We start from the raw sequence: 20686 nt of genomic DNA on the forward strand, positions 1-20686 counted from the left end.
CTGGGACACCCCCTTCCTCCTTCCCACAAGCCTGCCTCTCTCTCTCTCTCTCTCTCTCTCTCTCTCTCTCTCTCTCTCTCTCTCTCTCTCTCTCTCTCTCTCTCTTTCTCTCTCTCTCTCTCTCTCACACACACACACACACACTCGCCTCCCTCTCAGGCATTTGTTGTGCAGTTCCTCTTTGTCTGCTGGGCAGGAGGGCAAACACATCCCCCTCCCCTCCCCGTGTGCCTCCCCCCACCCACTCTCCACGGTCTTGGAAAAGGGATGCTGTAGTCTAGCATTCACCCTCCACACACTTGTACATTTTCTGCTGCCCCCTCCCCAACACATCCACGCCTCTCTCTCCCTGTCTCTCTCCCTCTCCCTCTCTCTCTCTCTCTCTCTCTCTCTCTCTCACACACACACACACACACACACACACACTCACTCACGCCGGGCTCTCAGCACATACACCCTGAGCTGAGCGGTTCTGCCGGCTGCAGCCGTGGGCCCCTGCTCACCGTGCGGCTGCCACTGCCTGCGAAATGACGGCGGTTCCCCTCACTTCCAGGAATCCACGCTTCCTGGAAGGTGAGTGGCTGGGCTCACCCCTGCCTGCCACCGAGACGCAGACATGCACACACCACCCGCACTCCCTCGCCGTTTCCAAGGCGGCGGCCGCGTTCGCACCCCAGGGTCTCACCGGCAAGGGAAGGATAATGTAAGTTCAGGCAGAAGGCGGCTAGCGGAGGGGGGAGGGCGGTGATGGGGCTAGGGGGCCAATTCAGTAACAACTCCCAAGCCTGAGGAGAGGGGAAGGATGGGGGCTGTGTGTGTGTGTAGCGGGGGAGGGGGCGTTCCTCCTTACACTTGGGGAGGATGGGAAAGGGTGTTTGGTGTTGCTAAGCGAAGACGGTGACTTGGACAGTGGGAGCTTGTGGTGACATCTTGATTAGGCCTTGGGGACAGAGGTAGAGCAGCCAGGGGTGGAATGCCGAAACAGGCCTGGGTGGGAATGGACAGCAGAAAGACTTGAGGTGAGGGAGAGGAGCTTTGACAGCAGATGCTCCATCCTGGAACAGAGGTGTGAGGGGCCTCAGCCTCCTGCCCACAATAGAGCCAGGGATGGCTATCTTTCTTCGCTCATGCACTCACTGGTCCCTGACAGCAGGCTAGCATTCTGGAGCCCATGGTCAAGAAGAGAAAGCAAGAGGATGAGGTCCCTTGCAGGGAAGTGCAGAGGTCTGCCGAGCTCCGGGCTATTCCCCAGAGGCAGCCACTCAAGGGATGCAGGAGAGGGCTGGTCTCCTTCAGCTTGTGAGATGCTTCTAGCTGGTGTGCCGCTTCCCGATCCCTTCCCTCCCGCCTTTCTGCCCTTTATCCACCTCTTAGTTGTTCTGTTGTGAACCTTACAGGTTTGGCTTCGCTCCCTGGGGGCTCAGCCAATCCATGATGGCTTTCTGATGCCCGAGAGCAACCTTCATTCTTGGCTTTGACAGTCTGAGATTTCTTGGAAGTCCCAGGCATTTGAAATTCCCTCACTTGGGGTTTCTGGGGCTGAGAGGGGAACCTATGAGTTTCTCAAATCTGACTTTTGTCCCTGTCACCCTCAGGCTAGAAATCTACATCCCTGGAGCCCCACAAAGACCTCCTGGCCTTCAACACAGGCTCCTTCTTAGATTTTAGTGCTGTGAACGTCGACTTGAGTCTGTTTTCCCTGTTCCCTTTATCCTAGGGATGACAACAGCATCACAGAGCCTAGTCCATTACCCGTGCTCTTCGAGGCTCCCGATTTCTCTCCTGTTTCCAGCCCTCCACTGGGAGAGCCACAGAGAATGCTTTCCCCTTAGTGTCCCTCTGGATCCCTTTAAGAATACTGTCCCCCAGCTAGCTAGCCCCTGGTCTCAGAGGCAGCCCCAGCTCCAAGAAGCTGAGACTAAGTATGGGTTTCCAAGAAGCTCGCCCATCATTGTAGGATCGAGGTTTTAGCAGGTCCCTCCTTACTTTCACTGAGCGATTTGGGACAGGCCAGCACTAACTTTCCAAAGAATAAGGAGTGGGGTGTGGCTCACGCCTGTAATCCCAGCGCTTGGGAGGCTGAGGCAGGAGGATTGTGAGTTTACTTAGCCTCTGTCAGCCTGTCTAACCTTCTAACCTCAGTAAACTCAGTTGAAAGGGCATGTGGTAAAACCGGGCCTGAATCTACAAGCCTTGATGGTTGGGGCTGCTCACAGCAGGGTTTGTGTGCAGCGCTGACTTCAGGCAACTTTTTCAGAGAACCATTACGCTCCTCAGGAGGCTCAGCTGGGGAAAATCGGATTGGAGCCCTTAGGCTTTCCCCATAGCTGGTGATCAGGGTCCCTCAGGCTTCCATGGGATACACTGGGGAGTGGGACATCCTTTAGGAAAGGATGTGAAGGGGAAATGGTCCCAAAGTCCTGAGTGGTTGTTTTCTTCCCACTGACCAAAGCTGGAGAGGGATCCCTCAGGAGGGTGTGTTCCGGATTTCTTGCCTCAGGCCCAGGACTCCAACCATTTTATAATGGAATCTTTATTTTGTGAAAGTAAGTATGTGCACAGCTGGGGAAGCGGGTAGAACGCTAACCTAGGCAGACTTCAGGGATGAATTTTAGGCTCTCTCTCTCTTCCTCTCTCTCTTCCTCTCTTTTCCATGTTTAGGCCTTCTGTGCATATACTCATGCATGTTCATGTTAGCAGATAATATAGATGGCTGTGACATTTACCCAGTAGGTATGTTCTCTATATGTGTATCTACATATGTAGTCTGTGTTTGTTGTGTTTATCGACATGTGTGTTTTTACTTCACTCATATGTTTGTGCAGAAAATTGTGGGGAGGGGGGATTTTTTTCTTTTTTGAAAGACTCATGTTTTTCAGGCATGTCATCAGATTAAAAAAAAAACATGATTTCAAAAAGCATTTTCACAAAGTATTTGGTCAACAGGTTGAAATGAATGCATTTAGCCCTCAAACAGTAAATATGGGGTTGGCTGAATTTAGAGAGCCTGATAAGCCCACCTGGCCAAGCGGTGGCCAAGGGCTCAGCATTATGGTCGTGTGGCCCCTACCCCAGCTCAGCCACCACCAGTTTAGATAAGTAACACAAGCTTCTTCTGTGTCTCCAAATCCAAAAAATTAAAGTAATACTGCAGTACCTGTTGTGTAAGATGGTTGCAAAGCTTACAGGGGAAAAAGTGCATCCCAAGCACACAGACTAATAACGCCTGGTACAGGTTACATATTAGCTGCTATCATTATTGTTAACAAATGTTAGCATCAGGTTCTGGGCAGTTCTAGGTGCCCTCCGCGCAGATTCCAAAGCCACTCCGGGAGCTCCAGAAGAAAGTAGTAGGAAAGAATGTCCCTGTTCTCTGTTCTACCCTGGCCCGCCCAGCCCTGGTCCTGCTTCCTGCAGAGTTAGGCAGTGGGTGATGCTCTTCCCCTCGGGCACAGATAAAGACAGGGTAGGCCAGACTCTGCTGCTGACTTCACGGAAGTCAAGGTCCGCACTGAGCGCCAGGCCTCTGGGGTACAAGGTAGGGTACTTACATTCAGCCTCCCTGGTACATGACTGTAGGATCAATGCTTGTGAAATTTAACTCAAGTTTTTTGTTTTTTCTGAAGATTAGGTAGTGAACCGTAGAGGCTCCAGGCCAAGCTTTACCTGCGATCTGTTCTCTCCTCCAAGGTAGCGGGGACTCATCTCTGGAGAAGGAGTTCCTCGGGGCCCCGGTGGGGCCCTCGGTGAGCACCCCAAATAGCCAGCACTCTTCGCCCAGCCGCTCCCTCAGTGGTAAGTGTGAGCCATCTCCGGCACTAGGCAGCCCCTTTTTGTTTGTTCTCAGTTTGCCTTCTGCTGGCTACTCTTTCCCCATGCCTCCTGCCGATTTCCTGCTCACAGACTCTCAAGGCCTTGAGGTGTTCCAGCCCTCTCCTAGAGTAAATAGCTCATGACAGACTGGGGTAAAATTAAAAGGTGTAGGTGTGACATTAAGATAAAGGTTCCAGTAGGGCACGGTGGTGCACACCTTCAATCCCAGCGCTCGGGAGGCAGAGGCAGGCGGATCTCAGGGAGTTCAAGGCCATCCTGGTCTACAAAATGAGTTCCAGCACACAAAATCTGCACAGAAAAAAAAAAAAAAAAAAAAAAAAAAAACCGGTTCGGGGAGGAGGAGGGATAAAGAAATTTTTCCAAAGAAAAATTCTGGAATTGGAGACAGAAATGATCCTTGGGTAGGGAGAGGCAGCAAATGAACAGTCAGAAGACAAGACGTCATCCCCTGCCATCTCACGTCTCCTGCCAGGCAGGGTCCTCCTGAATGCCCCTCCCCAGTTGGCCCTAGATCTGTGACATCCTCTACATGGTTGAAATAGCCAGGAATGTAGGTCAGAGCTAGTGCCAAAGCTCCTCCCCTGTGTCCCCTCAGGTTCCGTGGAAGAGGCATTGGGGGGGGGGGTTCAGTCTTGTCGGGGAGAATAGCCACACCTGTCTTACAGTTCTACTCTGCTTTTAGCCTATTGTCCCCTTCAGTCTCCCCGGGCTGTTTCCCGCCACTGTTTCTACTGGCTTCCTGAGAGGCCAACCCAGACATCTTTGTATCTTTCTTTTTCTGTTTCGTTTTTTTCAGACAGGGTCTTGCTCTGTAGCCCTTACTGACCTGGAACTCGCTCTGTAGACCAGGCTGGCCTTAAACTCACAGAGACCCACCTGGCTCTGCCTCCCGAGTGCTGGGGTTAAAGGCGTACGACCAGCACCCAACCAAACATCTTTCTTAATGACAAGAGAGTGCAAACAGCCTTCTTAGTCACCTCTTCTGCCTGATGACAGAAGAGATGCTGTGCTTTCTATTTTTTTTTTTTTTTTCTTTTTCTTTTAAACTCTATTTGCCTGGTGGGTGGTAGGTGAAGACTGTTTTCAGTCCAGATGAGTTCTGGAACGACATCTACAGTAGTAAATCAGCTACTGCCCCTCCTGACACTCTGCCTCAGGGTTTGCAGTCACCCTGTTGGGGTGTCACTCTGTCCTGGGAGTGGTTGTCCCTCTGCCTGTCTCTGTTCTAAACATCAGTCCCCTGACCCCCAGCCAACTCCATCAAGGTGGAGATGTACAGTGATGAGGAGTCCAGCAGACTGCTGGGGCCAGACGAACGGCTCCTGGACAAGGACGACAGTGTCATTGTGGAGGATTCATTGTCAGAGCCCTTGGGCTACTGCGATGGAAGTGGACCAGAACCTCACTCCCCTGGTGGCATCCGGCTACCCAACGGCAAGCTCAAGTGTGACGTCTGTGGCATGGTCTGTATCGGACCCAATGTGCTCATGGTACACAAGCGTAGCCACACGGGTGAGTAAGTGGAAAGGCTTTAATGGAAGAGCTCTGGGTGAGGCCGGGGTGCAAGGCGGAGGTGTGCTAGCGGACATTGGTAGGGAGGAGGCTGAAGAGACCTGAGGCGGAGGGGAGAGGGGTGCTCAGAAAGGGAAGGGTCCATCGGAGCATGTTTTCTAGGTGAGAGAAAGGGATATGAGCCCCTCAGAACATCTGTCCCTTTGAGGCCCTTTTTTCCAGCTGTTGTGACAAAGAAAAGCTACTACTCCTTTTCTCAGGGCGTAGAGAGAGTGGGTGTCAGGGTCTCTAGAAGGATTCTCGAAGATTCTGTATAGATCAGTGTGTTTGTGGGGGGGGTGCATGTGTAAGGCCTTGTGGTAGTTCTTAACACCAAAAAATGTTTGCAGAAGTCAGAGAGAGCTGCCGATAGTCAGTCCAAGAGGGACGGAATTCTAGGGCCTTCTCATCTTATAATTTAAAAGGGGGTATAGGAGGAGACCCTCTGCTTACCTCCTCTGACTGAGCTCCCTGGATAGACTGGGATCTGAGCTGAAGTGTTTAACTAATTACTCTTTATCCATATAAGATAGGGGTCAGATACTAGGGTAAGAACCTGAATGGTCAGAGAAGCTGTGGGGAAGCCATCAGTCACCTCCTACCAATGTCTGACTCCTAATCTTTTATGGATAGAGAAAAATTAGGTAAATACTACACGGAGATATTTTGGGTAATAATTTTTTGGCAGGTCTTCTAGGCACTGTACAGGTTTCGGGTCACAAACCTCTAGTCCATACCTTTCCAGGGCAAGAGGGCTCCCAGGTGACCTCCATAAAGTAGGCCTGGTATGTGTGGCACTCACTGCCAGTCCAGAGTGTTCTCAGAGAACTTTCCCCTAGCCCTTCAACATACCTCACACCACTCTTTCCGGAACCTGTTCTCCACCTGCAGGGGAAAGGCCCTTCCACTGCAATCAGTGCGGAGCCTCCTTCACGCAGAAGGGGAACCTGCTTCGCCACATCAAGCTGCACTCTGGGGAGAAACCCTTCAAATGCCCCTTCTGCAACTACGCCTGCCGTAGACGCGACGCCCTCACCGGCCACCTCCGCACCCACTCAGGTCAGTGACTATCCAGAAAGAGCAGAGAGAGCGAGCGGCACCCAGAATGCTCAGAAAAGAGCTTCAAGACTTCTCCACACTGGAGAGGGACAAGGTCCTTGAGGAGTGGGAGCGCTCATGGGGAGCATTCAGGGCAGATAGGGCCCTTGCTTGCTGATTCCTGAGGAAATTGTTGAGCTCCTCACGGGGGTATTTTACTGCCACATTCTGTGACACGAAGCAAACGGAGCATGACTAACGTTCCTGGCTTGTCCCCAACCGTTGTTTTCTTTTTCTTTTTTTAAAGATTTATTTTGTTTTTTATGTGCATTGGCATTTTGCCTGTGTGTGTGTGTGTGTGTGTGTGTCTGTATAAGGATGCCAGGTCCCCTAGAACTGGAGTTGCAGACAGCTGTGAGCAGCCATATGGGTGCTGGGAATTGAACCTGGGTCCTCTAGAATAACAGCCAGTGCTTTTAACTCCTGAGCCATCTCTCCAGCCGCCCCCAACCTTTGTTTCCTAAACATTTTAATGATGCCAACATCGACTACACCTGTCACCATCTCTACCCCATTCCCACTTTCAAGATACCAGAGGTCTTGGGCAATCACTGCATGCCCCGCCCTCCACCTGCTATAAATGTCTACACGACTCCCGGACTGGAAGGGAAAGACTGTCCCAGTTCTACCGTGCATCCCACGAAGTGGTGATTTTCTCATAGAGGAAAGCAAATCCAGAGAGTACCCAGGGTCCCCTCCCAGAGAGGCAGGGCCAGGAAGGTCAGGTATTCAGTCAGCTTGCACTCTGCGCTCTGTGAGACCGTCTCAAAATAATGAAACAAACAAAAGACTGAATTAGGATGAAGGAACTGGAGAAACAGGGTTTTCTAGGTGTTTCACTAAAGCTTTGGACTTTTGGCTGGACTGAGCGGGCAAGGAGAGGGGAGTTGAGGGTTGAGAAGAGAAAAGAGGAGAATTAACTGCCTGACCTCAGAATCTTTCCTGGGCTTTTCTCTTTTTCTAAGAGAAGGACTTACAGGGACCGAGAGGCACTGCAGTAACTTCTGCCTCTTCCATCCTGCCTTGGTCCAGATTCTCTCGTGTAACGGGACCTCTTTGTCTCTCTCTGTATGGGGAGAAAGCAGTGTGACAATTATCACTAACTGATGCCCTGTAATCTACAGAGAAATGTTCTTGTGCCTCCTTACATGATCGTCATAAGCTGGGGAGTGAGAAAAAAAATTCCAGATGAAAATGCCCCACCCCCGCACTCCACTTGTTAAGACAGGGTCTCATGTGTCCCGAGCTGACCTCAAGCTCCCTGTGTAGCCGGACTCTACCTCTCAACTTCTAGGACTGCAGGGGCAAACCCAGCTCGTGCTTGTGAGATGGAACCTCAGGCTTCCCACATGCTAGGCAAATACACTACCAACTGCGGCTAAGGCTCCAGCCCCAACCCTCTCCCCGCCCCCATTTGTTTGACAAGACAAGGCCACTGATCTATGGGGAAGGAAATAAATGTTATGGGTGATAGCCTAGTCTGTTCCCATCAAGATCCCATGGCCAAAACATATGGTCCTTTTTCTCAGAGTCTCACTCTGTAACTCTGGCTAGCCTAGAACTTGCCATGTAGACCAGGCTAGCTTCCAAACCACCACAGAGATCCAATTATATCTGCCTCCCAAGTGCTGGGATTACAGATATGTACTACCATGCCCTGCAGTCCCCCAAATTCTTGACACAATCTACAGAATAGATTTTTGAATGTTGTTCCATGGGAGATTAAGGGGGAAATTAGACATATGTGTAGGTCCCATCTCTGTGAGATGCTTCCTGTTACAAATCACACTGTAAGAGACAAGGGTTAAAGGACGTTCCTCTCCTGATGTGTTAAACCATTTCCCAGAGGGCCTTGGGTGGAGAGAACCCTGATACTCACCTCATCCCTTTAGCACTTAGTTTACAGATGAAGAGCGACATGGCAAAGCTTGATTTAGTCGTAGCCGCGCGTGGATGTATGTGGGGGTGAATAATAGTCACCAGTTTCCTAGCAATGCCTTCTCCCGCCTCCCTGCTCAATAATAGCAATAAACACAAATATGCGGTACCTTGTTCCTCTTCGGGTCCCCCCCCCCATGAAGGGTTACCTCCCAAGAGTTGTGTTTAAACAAAGCTACCAGTTTCTGTTTTCCATTTTTTTCCCCCTCAGAGCTTTAAAACACTTTTTAATTTTTTGTTTTGTTTCTTTTTTGAGACAGGGTTTCTCTGTGTTGCTTTGGAGCCTGTCCTGGAACTAGCTAGCCCTTGTAGACCAGGCTGGCCTCGAACCGACAGAGATCCGCCTGCCTCTGCTTCCCGAGTGCTGGGATCAAAGGCGTGTGCCAACACCACCCAGCTATAACACATTCTTTTTAAGACAAAAAAAAAAAAAAAAAAAAAAATTACAAAACACAGTTGTTCTCTTTCTTTTAGTCTTCCTCCATCCTGTCTGTTCTGTTGCTCTTTGTCTCTTTCTCCTCAGTGTTGGGGTCTCTGGGGGCTCCCTTGGTATCTCAGTACAATGACCAAAAGAGAGAGAGAGAGAGAGAGAGAGAGAGAGAGAGAGAGAGAAGGATCAGTGCAGCCAGACAGGGGATGGAGGTTAAAAACAAAACAACAAGTAAAGGGCAATGACTGCCCCTCCGGCAGGGCGGATCTAAGGGCTCTCATCTCTGTGTTGCCTCAGCCCAGTTTCCCTCCAGCCCAAGCAGAGCGTTCGCAAGCAAAAAGTCCCCGCGTCTGCAGCTGCCTGCAACATGGAAAGGTTAAACCGCAGTCTGAGCCCCAGACTCTTGAGATCATGGGGTGGGGCCTGGTGTGCCTACCAGGGACGATCCCCTACTAAGTCCCCAGGTCTTTACTTCCTTTCAGAAGCAGCCAGAGCATCTAGACTCCCACTACCAGTGTAAAGCTGTGTGCCACACACCCCCCCTTTAGCTGTCCATTGCCACTCAAACGTTGTTCTAAGTGGAGTCGGGGCAAGGGATGGCCAGCCCCCTACCTCCCACCCAGAACATAAAAAGCTAGCATGGTCTGTGCAGTGTGCCGTTGCTCCTGGAGGTGGGGCGCTTCAGAGCCAGGGACAGGGAGCAGTCACTTTCACGTTGCCTCTGCTCTGTCCTCCACAGTCTCTTCTCCCACAGTGGGCAAACCCTACAAATGCAACTGCTGTGGCCGGAGCTACAAACAGCAGAGCACCTTGGAGGAGCACAAGGAGCGTTGTCACAACTACCTACAAGGTCTCAACACTGAAGCCCAAGCTTTGACTGGCCAGCCAGGTGGGGCTGTGGGCAGGACCATGGGGGAGCTGAGGGCAGGGATGGGAATTCAGGCAAGGGTGATTCTAGCACCTCAGTAAAGACGGGGTCCACTCCGTAAACCTCCCAAGCATCCCGGGAATGTCCAGCGCGGCTCTGGGGCAGGTCTGTGATGGGTAGTCATTCGTAGAAGAAACCTGGATCCATTTCTTCAGGCCAAGGGAGAGAGAGACAGCACAAAGAATAGAAAGTCAGCGGTAGGTGTATATAGTTGTCCTCAAATGGTACAAGTGTTCCTAGAATGAGCTTTAGGTCGGGTAAAGAGCCCACAGTGACACACGCCGCCTTTAATCCCAGCATTTAGAACACAGAGGCAGGTGATCTCTGTGAGTTAAAGGTCAACCTGGTCTACATAGTGAGTTCAAGGCCAGCCAGGGCTGCATAGTGAGATCCTGTCACGAGAGAGAGAGAGAGAGAGAGAGAGAGAGAGAGAGAGAGAGAGAGAGAGAGAGAGGAAAGAAAAAAAGAAAGCCAGGCCAGTTTCCTAGGTATGACCTTCCTTGACTACTGACTAGCCAGCTTTCTCCCGGCAAAGGCTGCTGGGCCAGTACCACTCATAGCCAGCTGCTGCCACCTGTCCCCCCCCCCCCAGGTGATGAAATGCGTGACCTGGAGATGGTGCCTGACTCAATGCTGCACTCATCATCTGAGCGGCCAACTTTCATTGACCGCTTGACCAACAGCCTCACCAAACGCAAGCGTTCCACCCCGCAGAAGTTCGTGGGTAAGAGTCCTTTAAGCCGTAGCCCCAGCCTGTCACAGCCCTGATTGCCGTGAGACCAGAGACCTTGAGTCTGGTGGTTTGATTTAGGAGGGGGCGGCCTAGCGGTCTCTGTGTTGCTCAGAATGTCCCCTCAGGCAGGAGTGTATGGAGAGGGACAACACACTTCAAGAAACGTGGGGGCTATAGCTCAGTCTGTGAAGTGCTTGCCTTGCAATATGAGAACTGGAGTCTTTATCCCCAGAACCTACATAAGAAGGACAGGCGTGGTGGCATGTGTTTATAATCCCAGCCCTGGGGAGGCAGAGGCAGAAGGGTGGCCAGGCTGGCTAGCCTAATTGGTGACCTCCAGGCCAACAGTCCTGTTTCAAAGAAGGTGGACAGTGTTCCTGAGGATAACACCCAAGGTTGTCCTCCGACCCTCACATACATGTACACACATGTATGCATGCACCAGCACAGAGATGAATATGCACACATACACTCACACAAAAATCATGTAAAAGAGAGAGGAGAGTGGCCCATATTGAGGACTCTTGCGGGCTCGAGGTTTCCCATCTTTTGAGAATAACAAGGATCGTTCTGTGCAGGCCAGTCTTAGAGAGGGAGGGGAGTGAACATGTGGTTGCCTGACAGCCAATAGCATTATCTCTCTGAGGATCTGAAACTTTATGGAGAATAATGACCATGGAATTTCATAGAGGCGTGTGGTGACATTTATGATTCATTAAAGCTTGCCTGAGGGTTTAGAAAGCAAAGCCAGCCACAAGCCATAGAGGTCAGGCAATGGTAATATACCCCTTTAATCCCAGGACTCAAGAGACAAGCAGGTGGCTCTCTGTGAGTTCACGGCCACACTGAGCTAAGTGAAATTGGCCCGGTCCTAAAGAGAAACAGCTCACACAAAGGTGATCTCAGCACTTGGGATCACACGCCTTCAATCTCAGGATTTGAGAGGTAGAAAGGGAAGAGGCATCAGTCTGGGGTTGCAGTCTGAGGCTTGGTGGAGACAGGATTGCAGGCTGAGGCTTGGTGGGGAGATTTATTCTCCAGCCATGCCAAGGAGAGGACAACCCTTTCAGCCTGAGCTAGAGGTAAAAGCTAGTGTCCAGCTGCTTCGCTTATCCGACTCTCAGCCTGAACCCCAATATCTGTCTCTGGGTTTTTATTTTTCGTGCTACAGAGATGCGTTGCCCTAAGACTATATATAACCTGCCTTGGACCTGGCCCTCTGGGAAGTAAATGAGGTTTATTAAATGATGTTACCTGGGACTATGGATGTATACATATATATTAATGGTAGAATTGTGTGCTTCGCGTCTGTGAAGCCCTGGGTTGGGTCCCCAAAACTAATTAATAACGATGATAACGATGCTGTCATATTGAGGCCCCTCCTGCTCAGAAAAACAAGGAAGTAATTCTGGATGTAGTTTCGGGCTTCTTGGAACCCAGTTCTATGAGGTCTGACTCTCCCCCCACAGGTGAAAAGCAGATGCGCTTCAGCCTCTCGGACCTCCCGTACGATGTGAACCCCGGCGGTGGCTATGAAAAGGATGTGGAGTTGGTGGCGCACCACGGCCTGGAGCCCGGTTTTGGAGGTTCTCTAGCCTTTGTGGGCACAGAGCATCTGCGCCCCCTCCGCCTCCCACCCACCAACTGCATCTCGGAACTCACACCTGTCATCAGCTCTGTGTACACCCAGATGCAGCCCCTTCCCAGCCGACTGGAGCTTCCGGGCTCCCGAGAAGCAGGTGAGGGACCCGAGGACCTGGGAGATGGAGGTCCCCTTCTCTATCGGGCCCGAGGCTCTCTCACTGACCCCGGGGCCTCCCCCAGCAATGGGTGTCAGGACTCCACAGACACAGAGAGCAACCACGAAGATCGGATTGGCGGGGTGGTATCCCTCCCTCAGGGTCCCCCACCTCAACCTCCTCCCACCATCATGGTGGGCCGGCACAGTCCCGCCTATGCCAAAGAGGACCCCAAGCCACAGGAGGGGTTATTGCGGGTCACCCCAGGCCCCTCCAAGGAAGTGCTCCGGGTGGTGGGTGAGGGGGGCGAGCCGGTGAAGGCCTTTAAGTGTGAACACTGCCGCATCCTCTTCCTGGACCATGTCATGTTCACCATCCACATGGGCTGCCACGGCTTCAGGGACCCCTTCGAGTGTAACATCTGTGGTTATCACAGCCAGGACCGGTACGAGTTCTCTTCCCACATTGTCCGCGGGGAGCATAAGGTGGGCTAGCGGCCCCTCTCTCCTCGCCTGTCCTCAGCCCAGCGCTCCACCTACAGGTGTCTAACCCAAACCCCAATACACCCCAAGGAGTTTTGCATTGTAGACCCCATCCACTGGCCACCTCGCTTCACACTGGGCTCTGACCCTCTTCGCCCGTCCGTCCGTCCGTCCGTCCGCTTCCTTCTACCCTGACTTATGTAAGCGCTGGGACTGATGTAAGCACTGCTTACATCTCTCGTCCTAAAGCTCTCTTTTCCCAGCACATTTGCTGTATACTAATGACTTTCCCTTGGCCTTTTTACATTGGCCGACATCTCTGGCCACCCCTCCACTCTCCTGCCCATGGCTCCTTTCCTCTCTAAGCCTAGATTTTTTTTTCCCCCTTCCCTGTGGATCCCACACCCTCTAACAGCCCCAGGGGCCAGAAGCGCCTCCTCTTTGTAGACACTGAGCCTCTCGCTTTTATGTCTCACCTTTATTTATCTGATTCTTCACTTTTGATGCTGATACCTCCCAATGGCCCCACCTGAGCTCTGTGGCATTATTATCTCCTCTCTGGGACCCTTCAACCTGGTACTCCATACCTCTCATGCCCTCTCACTTTAGGCAGCTTGCACTATCTTAAATGAATGAAGAAATTCCTCGTTGCAAGTAGGAGGGGGCTGTAGGAACTGTCCCCAGGACCTGTGGGCTGAGGGTCCTCCTGACCTCACTGGGAATACAAGCCCCCTAAGGCCTCCGTTCAGGATCTCCCTCCAGGATGCTTTTCCCTCTCCCTGGTTCACCCCTCAACGCCCTGCCACTCCCTCGGTGGTGGTTTCTCTCTTCCTGGACTGCCCCCCATCTTATATTCTCAGGGGCTGAAGCTAGGCCTGTAGCCTTGTCTGGCACACCCAGAGCTGCAGGCGTCTAGCCGAGAACCAGGGCACGGGAAAGGGGGTGGGTAGAAATCTCTCCTCCTCCACCTTTCAAACTTTTTTCACTCCAGTGACCTTCCTAGGCTCTCAGGGACTCCTCCTGTCCCCGAACCACGAGAAACTGGCGGGTTGCTGCCCAATGACCAGGGGCATATCAGTCCCATCGGTCACGCTGCCTTCCCCCTCCCTTCCAGCAGGATCCACCGTCTCATTCCCGGGCTCCCGGGCCCTGTGATTATCAGTGGCAGGGAGACAGGAATGTCTCTTTTCTCTCCGCTAATTTTCAGTATAACCAAAAATTGTCCCAGGATGAATGACATGTATCATGTATGTGCCCGTCGACCATTCCACCCTTGTCCCAGCGAGACTGGGATGGACGCGACTGACTGGGAGTCACCCCTCACTGGCTTTGCATACTTGCCCCAGAACACAGGGCAGGAGGGTGCGTCCTTCTCTGGTGGTTGCAGAGACCCTGGCTATTTGGATAATCTAGTATTTGCGCGGGAGACTATGCAGGAGAAGGCATAGTCCCGCCGCATGTGGAGGTCTCTCTCTCTATAAAGCGTTCCCGGCCAAGGCCACAGTCGCCCCACTCTGCTTCTCTGAGATTCAAACCAAAGGCTGTTTTTCTATGTTTAAAGAAAATAAGGAAAAAAAAAAAGTAGAAACCAAACACAGCACCTCATAAGTTACAAGTGTTGGTCTTCTCTCTTCCTTTCCTTTTCCTTCCATCTCCACAGGCCCTTTCTTTGTTGGCTCTCTTGCCTCTCTGGTCCTCACTCCCTGTTAGGGATTTCGAGAGGCATGAAAGGGTGGGCTGGCTCAGATCCTGGGACTGGGGCTGTTAAGCCTTCTGGGGAGTCTGCTTTCCCCTCTCACGAGAAGGGCAGGGCCAGAACACTTTCTTCTCCTCCTTCTCCTGCATTACGTGGCTTCCCAGAAGGACGGCATTGGCAGGGAGGAGCTCTGTGGGTTGGTTCCTCCTCCTTGACGATGGATGGAGCAACACACAGGTGCTGTCAAGGGTGGAGAATGGGGTACGGGCTCCCGAGGGAGCAGTCCCAAGAGAAGGGAAGGGTCTTGGAGACAGAACTAACTCCTAGGGAAGGCAGCGGAGCTGAGGTTAGTGTGTATGCTCCTCCTGAGCTACTCTGGCTACCTACCGAGCCTCGTCTGGGCCTGCCACGTCTCTGGCATACCTGAGAAGGACCAGCTCCTCTGAGCCTTTGAGTGTCCCATGTCTCCCTTCCTTTAGTCAGCCTTAGCACCTGTAAACCCCCCCCCAGAACCCGAAGGACTATGCTCGGAGGCTATCCTACGTGCCCACAAGAGCACAGATGGAGGAAGGACAAGACCAGGTGCTAGGGTGGAGAGGCGTCCTGTCTCCCTCCAGCCCATCACTGCACTTTAACCAGGGTCTTAGGTACAAAATCCTACTCTTCAGAGACCTCCAGCTCTGGAACCTCAAACATCCTCACACTCTCTCCCAGCTCCTTTTGCATAAAAAATAAAATAAGTAAAGAAAAAGAAGAAAACTCAACAACGACAAAGCAAAACACCAAAACCCATACAGAGAAAAGAGGTGTTTTCTTTTTTATTACTATTTAAAGACAACACCACAAAAACCAGTAGGGGGAAGGGAGAGATTTTTTAAATAGACACTTTTCCAGACCTTTGTGTATGTGTGTGTCAGTGTCCAAGCTGCAGGTGGAATTTTGTAATACTTCTGGCAGCTTCTTTCCTTGTGTAAATAATATATATATATATATATTTTTAATCAGAAATTATGAAGATCAAAAATAAAATAAACACAGAAGCAAGTGCAATATCACCTCTCCTCCTCCCCCAGGGTTTCTTTGTAGCCTGTTTGGTGTCCCTTTTGACCTTTGCCCCTTCACCTCTTTTCTTGTCCTCTGGCTCCTAACCTACCCCTCCCTTCCCTCTTTTTAATGAGTTTTTCTCCTTCCTCAAACGGAGTTAAACCAGCTTTTGAGACTTCCTGCAAAGCGTTTTGTATATGTAACATACTGTAAGTAAATATTTGTGTAATGGAGAAATACTACTGTAAGTTTTGTACTGTACTGGCTGAAGGTCTGTTATAAATAAACATGAGTAATTTAACAGCCCTGTCTGTTCTGGGAGACTTTCTTTGTCTTCTTTTCCTTCTGGGAGGGAGGCAGACCTCATCCCACTATTTCTCTGTTCAAAACGTAGACAAGTCTAAGACTCAGGGGGAACCAGACAAGACCATGGACATTGCTGGTCTAGCAGAGCAGGGATTTTTTGTTTTGTTTTGTTTTTTTTTTTTTCTTTTTTCCCCTGAGACAGGGTTTCTCTGTGTAGCCCTGGCTGTCCTGGAACTCACTCTGCAGACCAGACTGTCCTTGAACTCAGGCTCCAAAGCCACAGAGAAACCCTGTCTCAAAAAACAAGCCAAAACACCCCCCCCAAAAAAAGTCATAGACTCTCCTCAAATTCGCACCAGTTCCACTTCACTGGCACTGAGTAATTACCTGGGTTTGCTGAGCAGTTCTCAAGGCCAACGAGAGTTGTTGGTTACCGTCAAGGGGTGCATGCCAGCCCCTTCTGCAGCCTTGAGGTTATGGTACCAGGTGCGTCGTTGATGTGGTTCGTGGGTATCAGAGCTTGGTGGGAGGGTTGGTTGACTCCCTCCTTTGGAAACTTGCACGGTGCCTTCTTGTAGCATGAAATCTAGTCCTGGGAGAGGAAACATTCAGGTCCGTTTCAATTCAGGGGTCTCTTGGGCCTGTTTCCTCCATCTCTGAGGGATTACTAAGGGCCATGGGAATAGGCTGTAAGTTTGGAGAGTCTTTTGGACAGCCCCATCCAACAGTTCAAAAGAGGGTTTCTCTTTTTGTTATGGTTTGGTACTGGGGCTTTTGTTAGATGGCCTTTGACTCTTGGAGGGAGCATGTAAAAGAAAACACGTGTGTGTATATTTATACAGGGAGTTGTGTGTGTTATAGGGTTTGGGGTAAACAGTTGATGGTATTATTCCTATGGCTTTTTCAGAAACCCTTATTGTTATTTGACCCATGTCCCTCCTCCTTCTGTATTTTCCTCCCTCCCCTCCCTCTTCCCATTTCCCCCCTCAGATCAAGCATATGCTCCTCTACGTTCCTCCCATTTTTTTCTGTATATACTTCCCTCCTCCTCCCTAAGAAGCCCCCCCCCCAATTTTTCCATTTCCTTGATAAGATTGCTTGTACTCTGCTACTCCCCTCCCTTCTCCCCAATCCCCCCCCTATCCTGGCAAGGATTCCATTTTACTTTCCTGATTTCTTCAGTTGCTCTAGGATATATACACACACTTGAAGATTTGGAGCTAGGAATTTTCTATGTGGGTTATCTCATTCAATATGGTCTTTTCTTCCTTCCTTCCTTCCTCTCTTCCTCCCTTCCTTCCTCCCTCCCTTCCTTCCTCCCTTCCTCCTTCCTTCCTCCTTCCTCCCTCCCTTCCTTTCTTCTATGGTTTTTCAAGTCAGGGTTTCTCTGTGTAACAGTCCTGGCTGTCCTGGAACTCACTTTGTAGATCAGGCTGACCTTGAACTCACTGTGATCCGCCTGCCTTTGCCTCCCAAGTGCTGGAATTAAAGGCCCACACCACCACCACCACAGGGCTCAATATGGTCTTTTCTAGGTCTATCCATTTACTGCAAAGTTCATGATCTCAATGTTTTTATTTTTTTTATTTTTTTGCTGGCTTGTTTGTTTTTTAATAGCTGAAAAGTATGAAACTTTTCATTATGTTTTCCTCAGTCACCGGACATTTAGATTGTTTCCATGTCCTGGCGGTTATGACTAGAGCAGCAGTGAGTGAGACTGAGTAAGTGTCTTCATCTTCCTCGGAGTAGGACATTGAGTCCTTTTGTCATGTGTCCAGGAATGGTATAGCTGGGTTATGTGGCAGATTTATTTTATCTTTTGAGAATTCTCCACACTGGTTTCCATAGTGACTGTACCAGTTTGCGATTCCACCAACAGTAAATGAGTCCTCCCAGTCCCCAGCATTTATCATCCGTTGTTCCATTGATCTTTGCTGACTGGGTAAGATAAAAATCTCAAAGTTGTTTTGATTTGATTTCCCTAATTGCTAGGGATTATGAACCACCCCACCCCCGAAGACAGGGTTTTTCAGTGTATCCCTAGCTGTTCTAGAACTCACTCCGTAGACCAGGCTGGCCTCGAACTCACAGAGATCCGCCTGTCTCTGCCTCCTGAGTGCTGGGATTAAAGGCGTGCTCCACCTCTACCAGGCTTGAGCTTTTTGTTTTTAAGAGATGTTTCTCAGGAGTTGGAGAGATGGCTCAGTAATTAAGAGCACCGTTTGCTGTCCCAGAGGACCCAGGTTCAAATCCCAGCACCCTCAAGGCAGCTCACAACTGTCTGTAACTCCAAGATCTGCCAGCCTCAGACAGACAGACAGACATGCAGGCAAAACACCAATAAAGTAAAAAAAAAAAAAAGATATTCCTGGGCCATTTTATTTTTTATTTTCTTTAATACTATTATTATTATTATTATTATTATTATTATTATTATTATTATTTTGAGAACTCTCTGTTCAGGTCCCAGGTCCAGTTTTCTGATGGGACATTGTTTATTTGGACTCCTTGTTTTATGAGTTCTTTATATAATCAGGATATTAAACCCCTATCAAATGTATAGCTGGAAAAGATTCTCTCCCACGCCATTGATCGATTGATTTCTGGTTGATTACTTCTTTAGTTATGAAGACGCTTCTTAGTTTCATCAAGTCCCACTCAAAAATATCTGTGGGACTGGACAGATAGCTCAGAGCTCTTGAGTACTTGTTAATCTTGCACAAGACCCAGCACTCACAGGGAGGTTCACAGCTATCTGTAACTCAAGTCCCTGGGCAATCTTTCTGGGCACTCATGTAGTGTACATACATGCATTTGGGGAAAACACTTATACATGCAAAATGAAAAGATAATTAAAAATTGTGTGTGTTAGTATTCAGGCATCTGCACTGGCCTGCCCTCGGGGTTCTGACAGGATAGGCCTTCAGCTGCAGCCACCAAGCACCACCTGTGCACATTCACTATGTTCCCTTTTAAAAGGGCCCTGCCCGCCTCCCATCTCTCTTTGTCTCTTCCTCTATCTATTCGTTCTTTTCCCTTTCTCTCTGGTTCTCTGGCTATTTCTCTATCGTCATCACCCCCTTCTCTTTTCTCTTCTACTGTTCCTGCCCCCCAGAGGCTGTCTCCTACCTTCCCTCCCCCTTTTGCCATTCACTTTTCTCTAACAAAAAACCTCCATCCAAGCTCTGTCGAATGGCATCTTTCAGGTGCCGCTATTTGTTTGTTTATTTATTACGTGTATATAGTGTTCTGCCTGCATGTGCGCCTGCAGGCCAGAAGAGGGCACCAGATCTCATTACAGATGGCTGTGAGCCACCACGTGGTTGCAGGAAATTGAATCCAGTTCCTCTGGAAGAGCAGCCAGTGCTCTTAACCGCTGAGCCATCTCTCCAGCCCCTCCTATGCTGCTTTTTAAATCGCAACGGTGTACGCCACAGCGAGTGTGCGGAGGTCAGACGACAACTTTGAAAAGCCAGTTCAGCAGTCCATCTTGGTGAGATGCAGTCTCCTCCTGTTACTACCACACTGCTGCTCCAGAGGAGCTGAGCTGTCCTGTGAGCTTCTTGTCTCGGCTTTCCATCCTTCTTGTCTCGGCTTTCCATCCTCACGGAGCGGTGCTGGCATTACAGATGTGTGCCACAGCTCTTTACATGCGTTCTGCGGATTGAAACCCAGTCCTTAGGCTTGTAGAACTAACCCTTTTACCCTCCCAGCTATATGATTACCCTAGATTGCCTGTAATTCCACGATCAGCCTGGCGGTGGTGCTGCATGCACGCCTTTGATACCAGCACCCTGGAGGCAGAGGCAGGCAGCTGTCTGATTTCAAGGCCAGCCTGGTCTACAGAGCTAGTTCCAGGACAGCCAGAGCTGTTACACAGAGAAAATCTGTCTCGAAAAACCAAAGGGAAGGAAGGAAGGAAGGAAGGAAGGAAGAAAGGAAGGAAGGAAGGAAGGAAGGAAGGAAGGAAGGAAGGAAGGAAATTAATTCAAGATCACACTTGGCTACAAACTGAGTTCCAGGCCAGCCTAGATTAAATGACTATGTTTCAAAATAAAGTGAGAATAATTGTATCTACCTGGTAGACTTGCTCAGTTAAATTAGGTTGGTATTACAAAGTACTAAGTACATATCTCCCCTGGTCTAGGAGTGAAAGGGGGCTCAAGCCTGGAGTGGTGTCCTGCGTCTTCCTCCCAGCACTTTAATCCTAGAGGCAGAAGCAGGAAATCTCTGAGTTCAAGGCCAGCCTGATTTACAGAGCAAGTTCCAGGACAGCCAGGGCTACATATAAGAAACACTGTCTCCAGAAATAAATAAGGTGGTTTAAAACAAAAAGAAATAGTCCCACTAACAACGCATTTGTCTCATTAGAAGCTTTTATTAGGTTTCTTTTGTGTGTGTGTGTGTGTGTGTGTGTGTGTGTGTGTGTGTTTTTTTTTTTTTGAGACAGGGTGTCACTGTAGCTCTGACTACCCTGAAATTCTCTGTAGACCAGGCTGGCCTCGAACTCGCAGAAATCCGCTTGCTTCTGCCTCCCAAGTGCTGGGGTTAAAGGCGTGTGCCACCAACACCTGGCTGAAGCTTTTATTTGGCAGCATGGATGTACAAAATGGTTTATTTCTTCCCAGGTCTTCTCTTTCTTACTTCTACACACAGAACATACACACTTCAACGAAATGAAGCCACAGCGTCTCACGGTGGTGCAGCGCCGCCTTTAGTCCGGCTCCTCCAGGCCAGAGACCTCTCCGAGCCACACAACTCCCACAATGCATCTCTTTGGGCCTCTCGTAACAGGGAGTGTGCGTCCGGAGAGCGAATCCTAGGTAACTTCCGCTCTGGAGACAACGTAAACCGGATGTTATAGAGCCTAGAATCGCTTCCTGGTTCGTAGCGTATACCATTTTATC

General features: G+C 50.1%; 1 protein-coding gene across 1 annotated transcript; it reads left to right on the forward strand.

The window, feature by feature from the left end:
- The first annotated feature begins 423 nt into the window (after positions 1-423).
- Positions 424-15774, forward strand: Ikzf4 (IKAROS family zinc finger 4). Its single transcript, XM_051176038.1, has 8 exons — positions 424-703; positions 2453-2546; positions 3691-3795; positions 5086-5346; positions 6277-6444; positions 9591-9740; positions 10372-10503; positions 11982-15774. The coding sequence occupies exons 1-8, from the start codon at positions 617-619 to the stop codon at positions 12743-12745; spliced, it is 1761 nt and encodes a 586-aa protein (XP_051031995.1). The 5' UTR covers positions 424-616; the 3' UTR covers positions 12746-15774.
- Positions 15775-20686: the final 4912 nt, after the last annotated feature.

Source organism: Phodopus roborovskii, unplaced genomic scaffold, assembly GCF_943737965.1.
Source record: "Phodopus roborovskii unplaced genomic scaffold, PHOROB, whole genome shotgun sequence".
In the NCBI taxonomy this organism is placed as follows: Eukaryota; Metazoa; Chordata; class Mammalia; order Rodentia; family Cricetidae; genus Phodopus; species Phodopus roborovskii.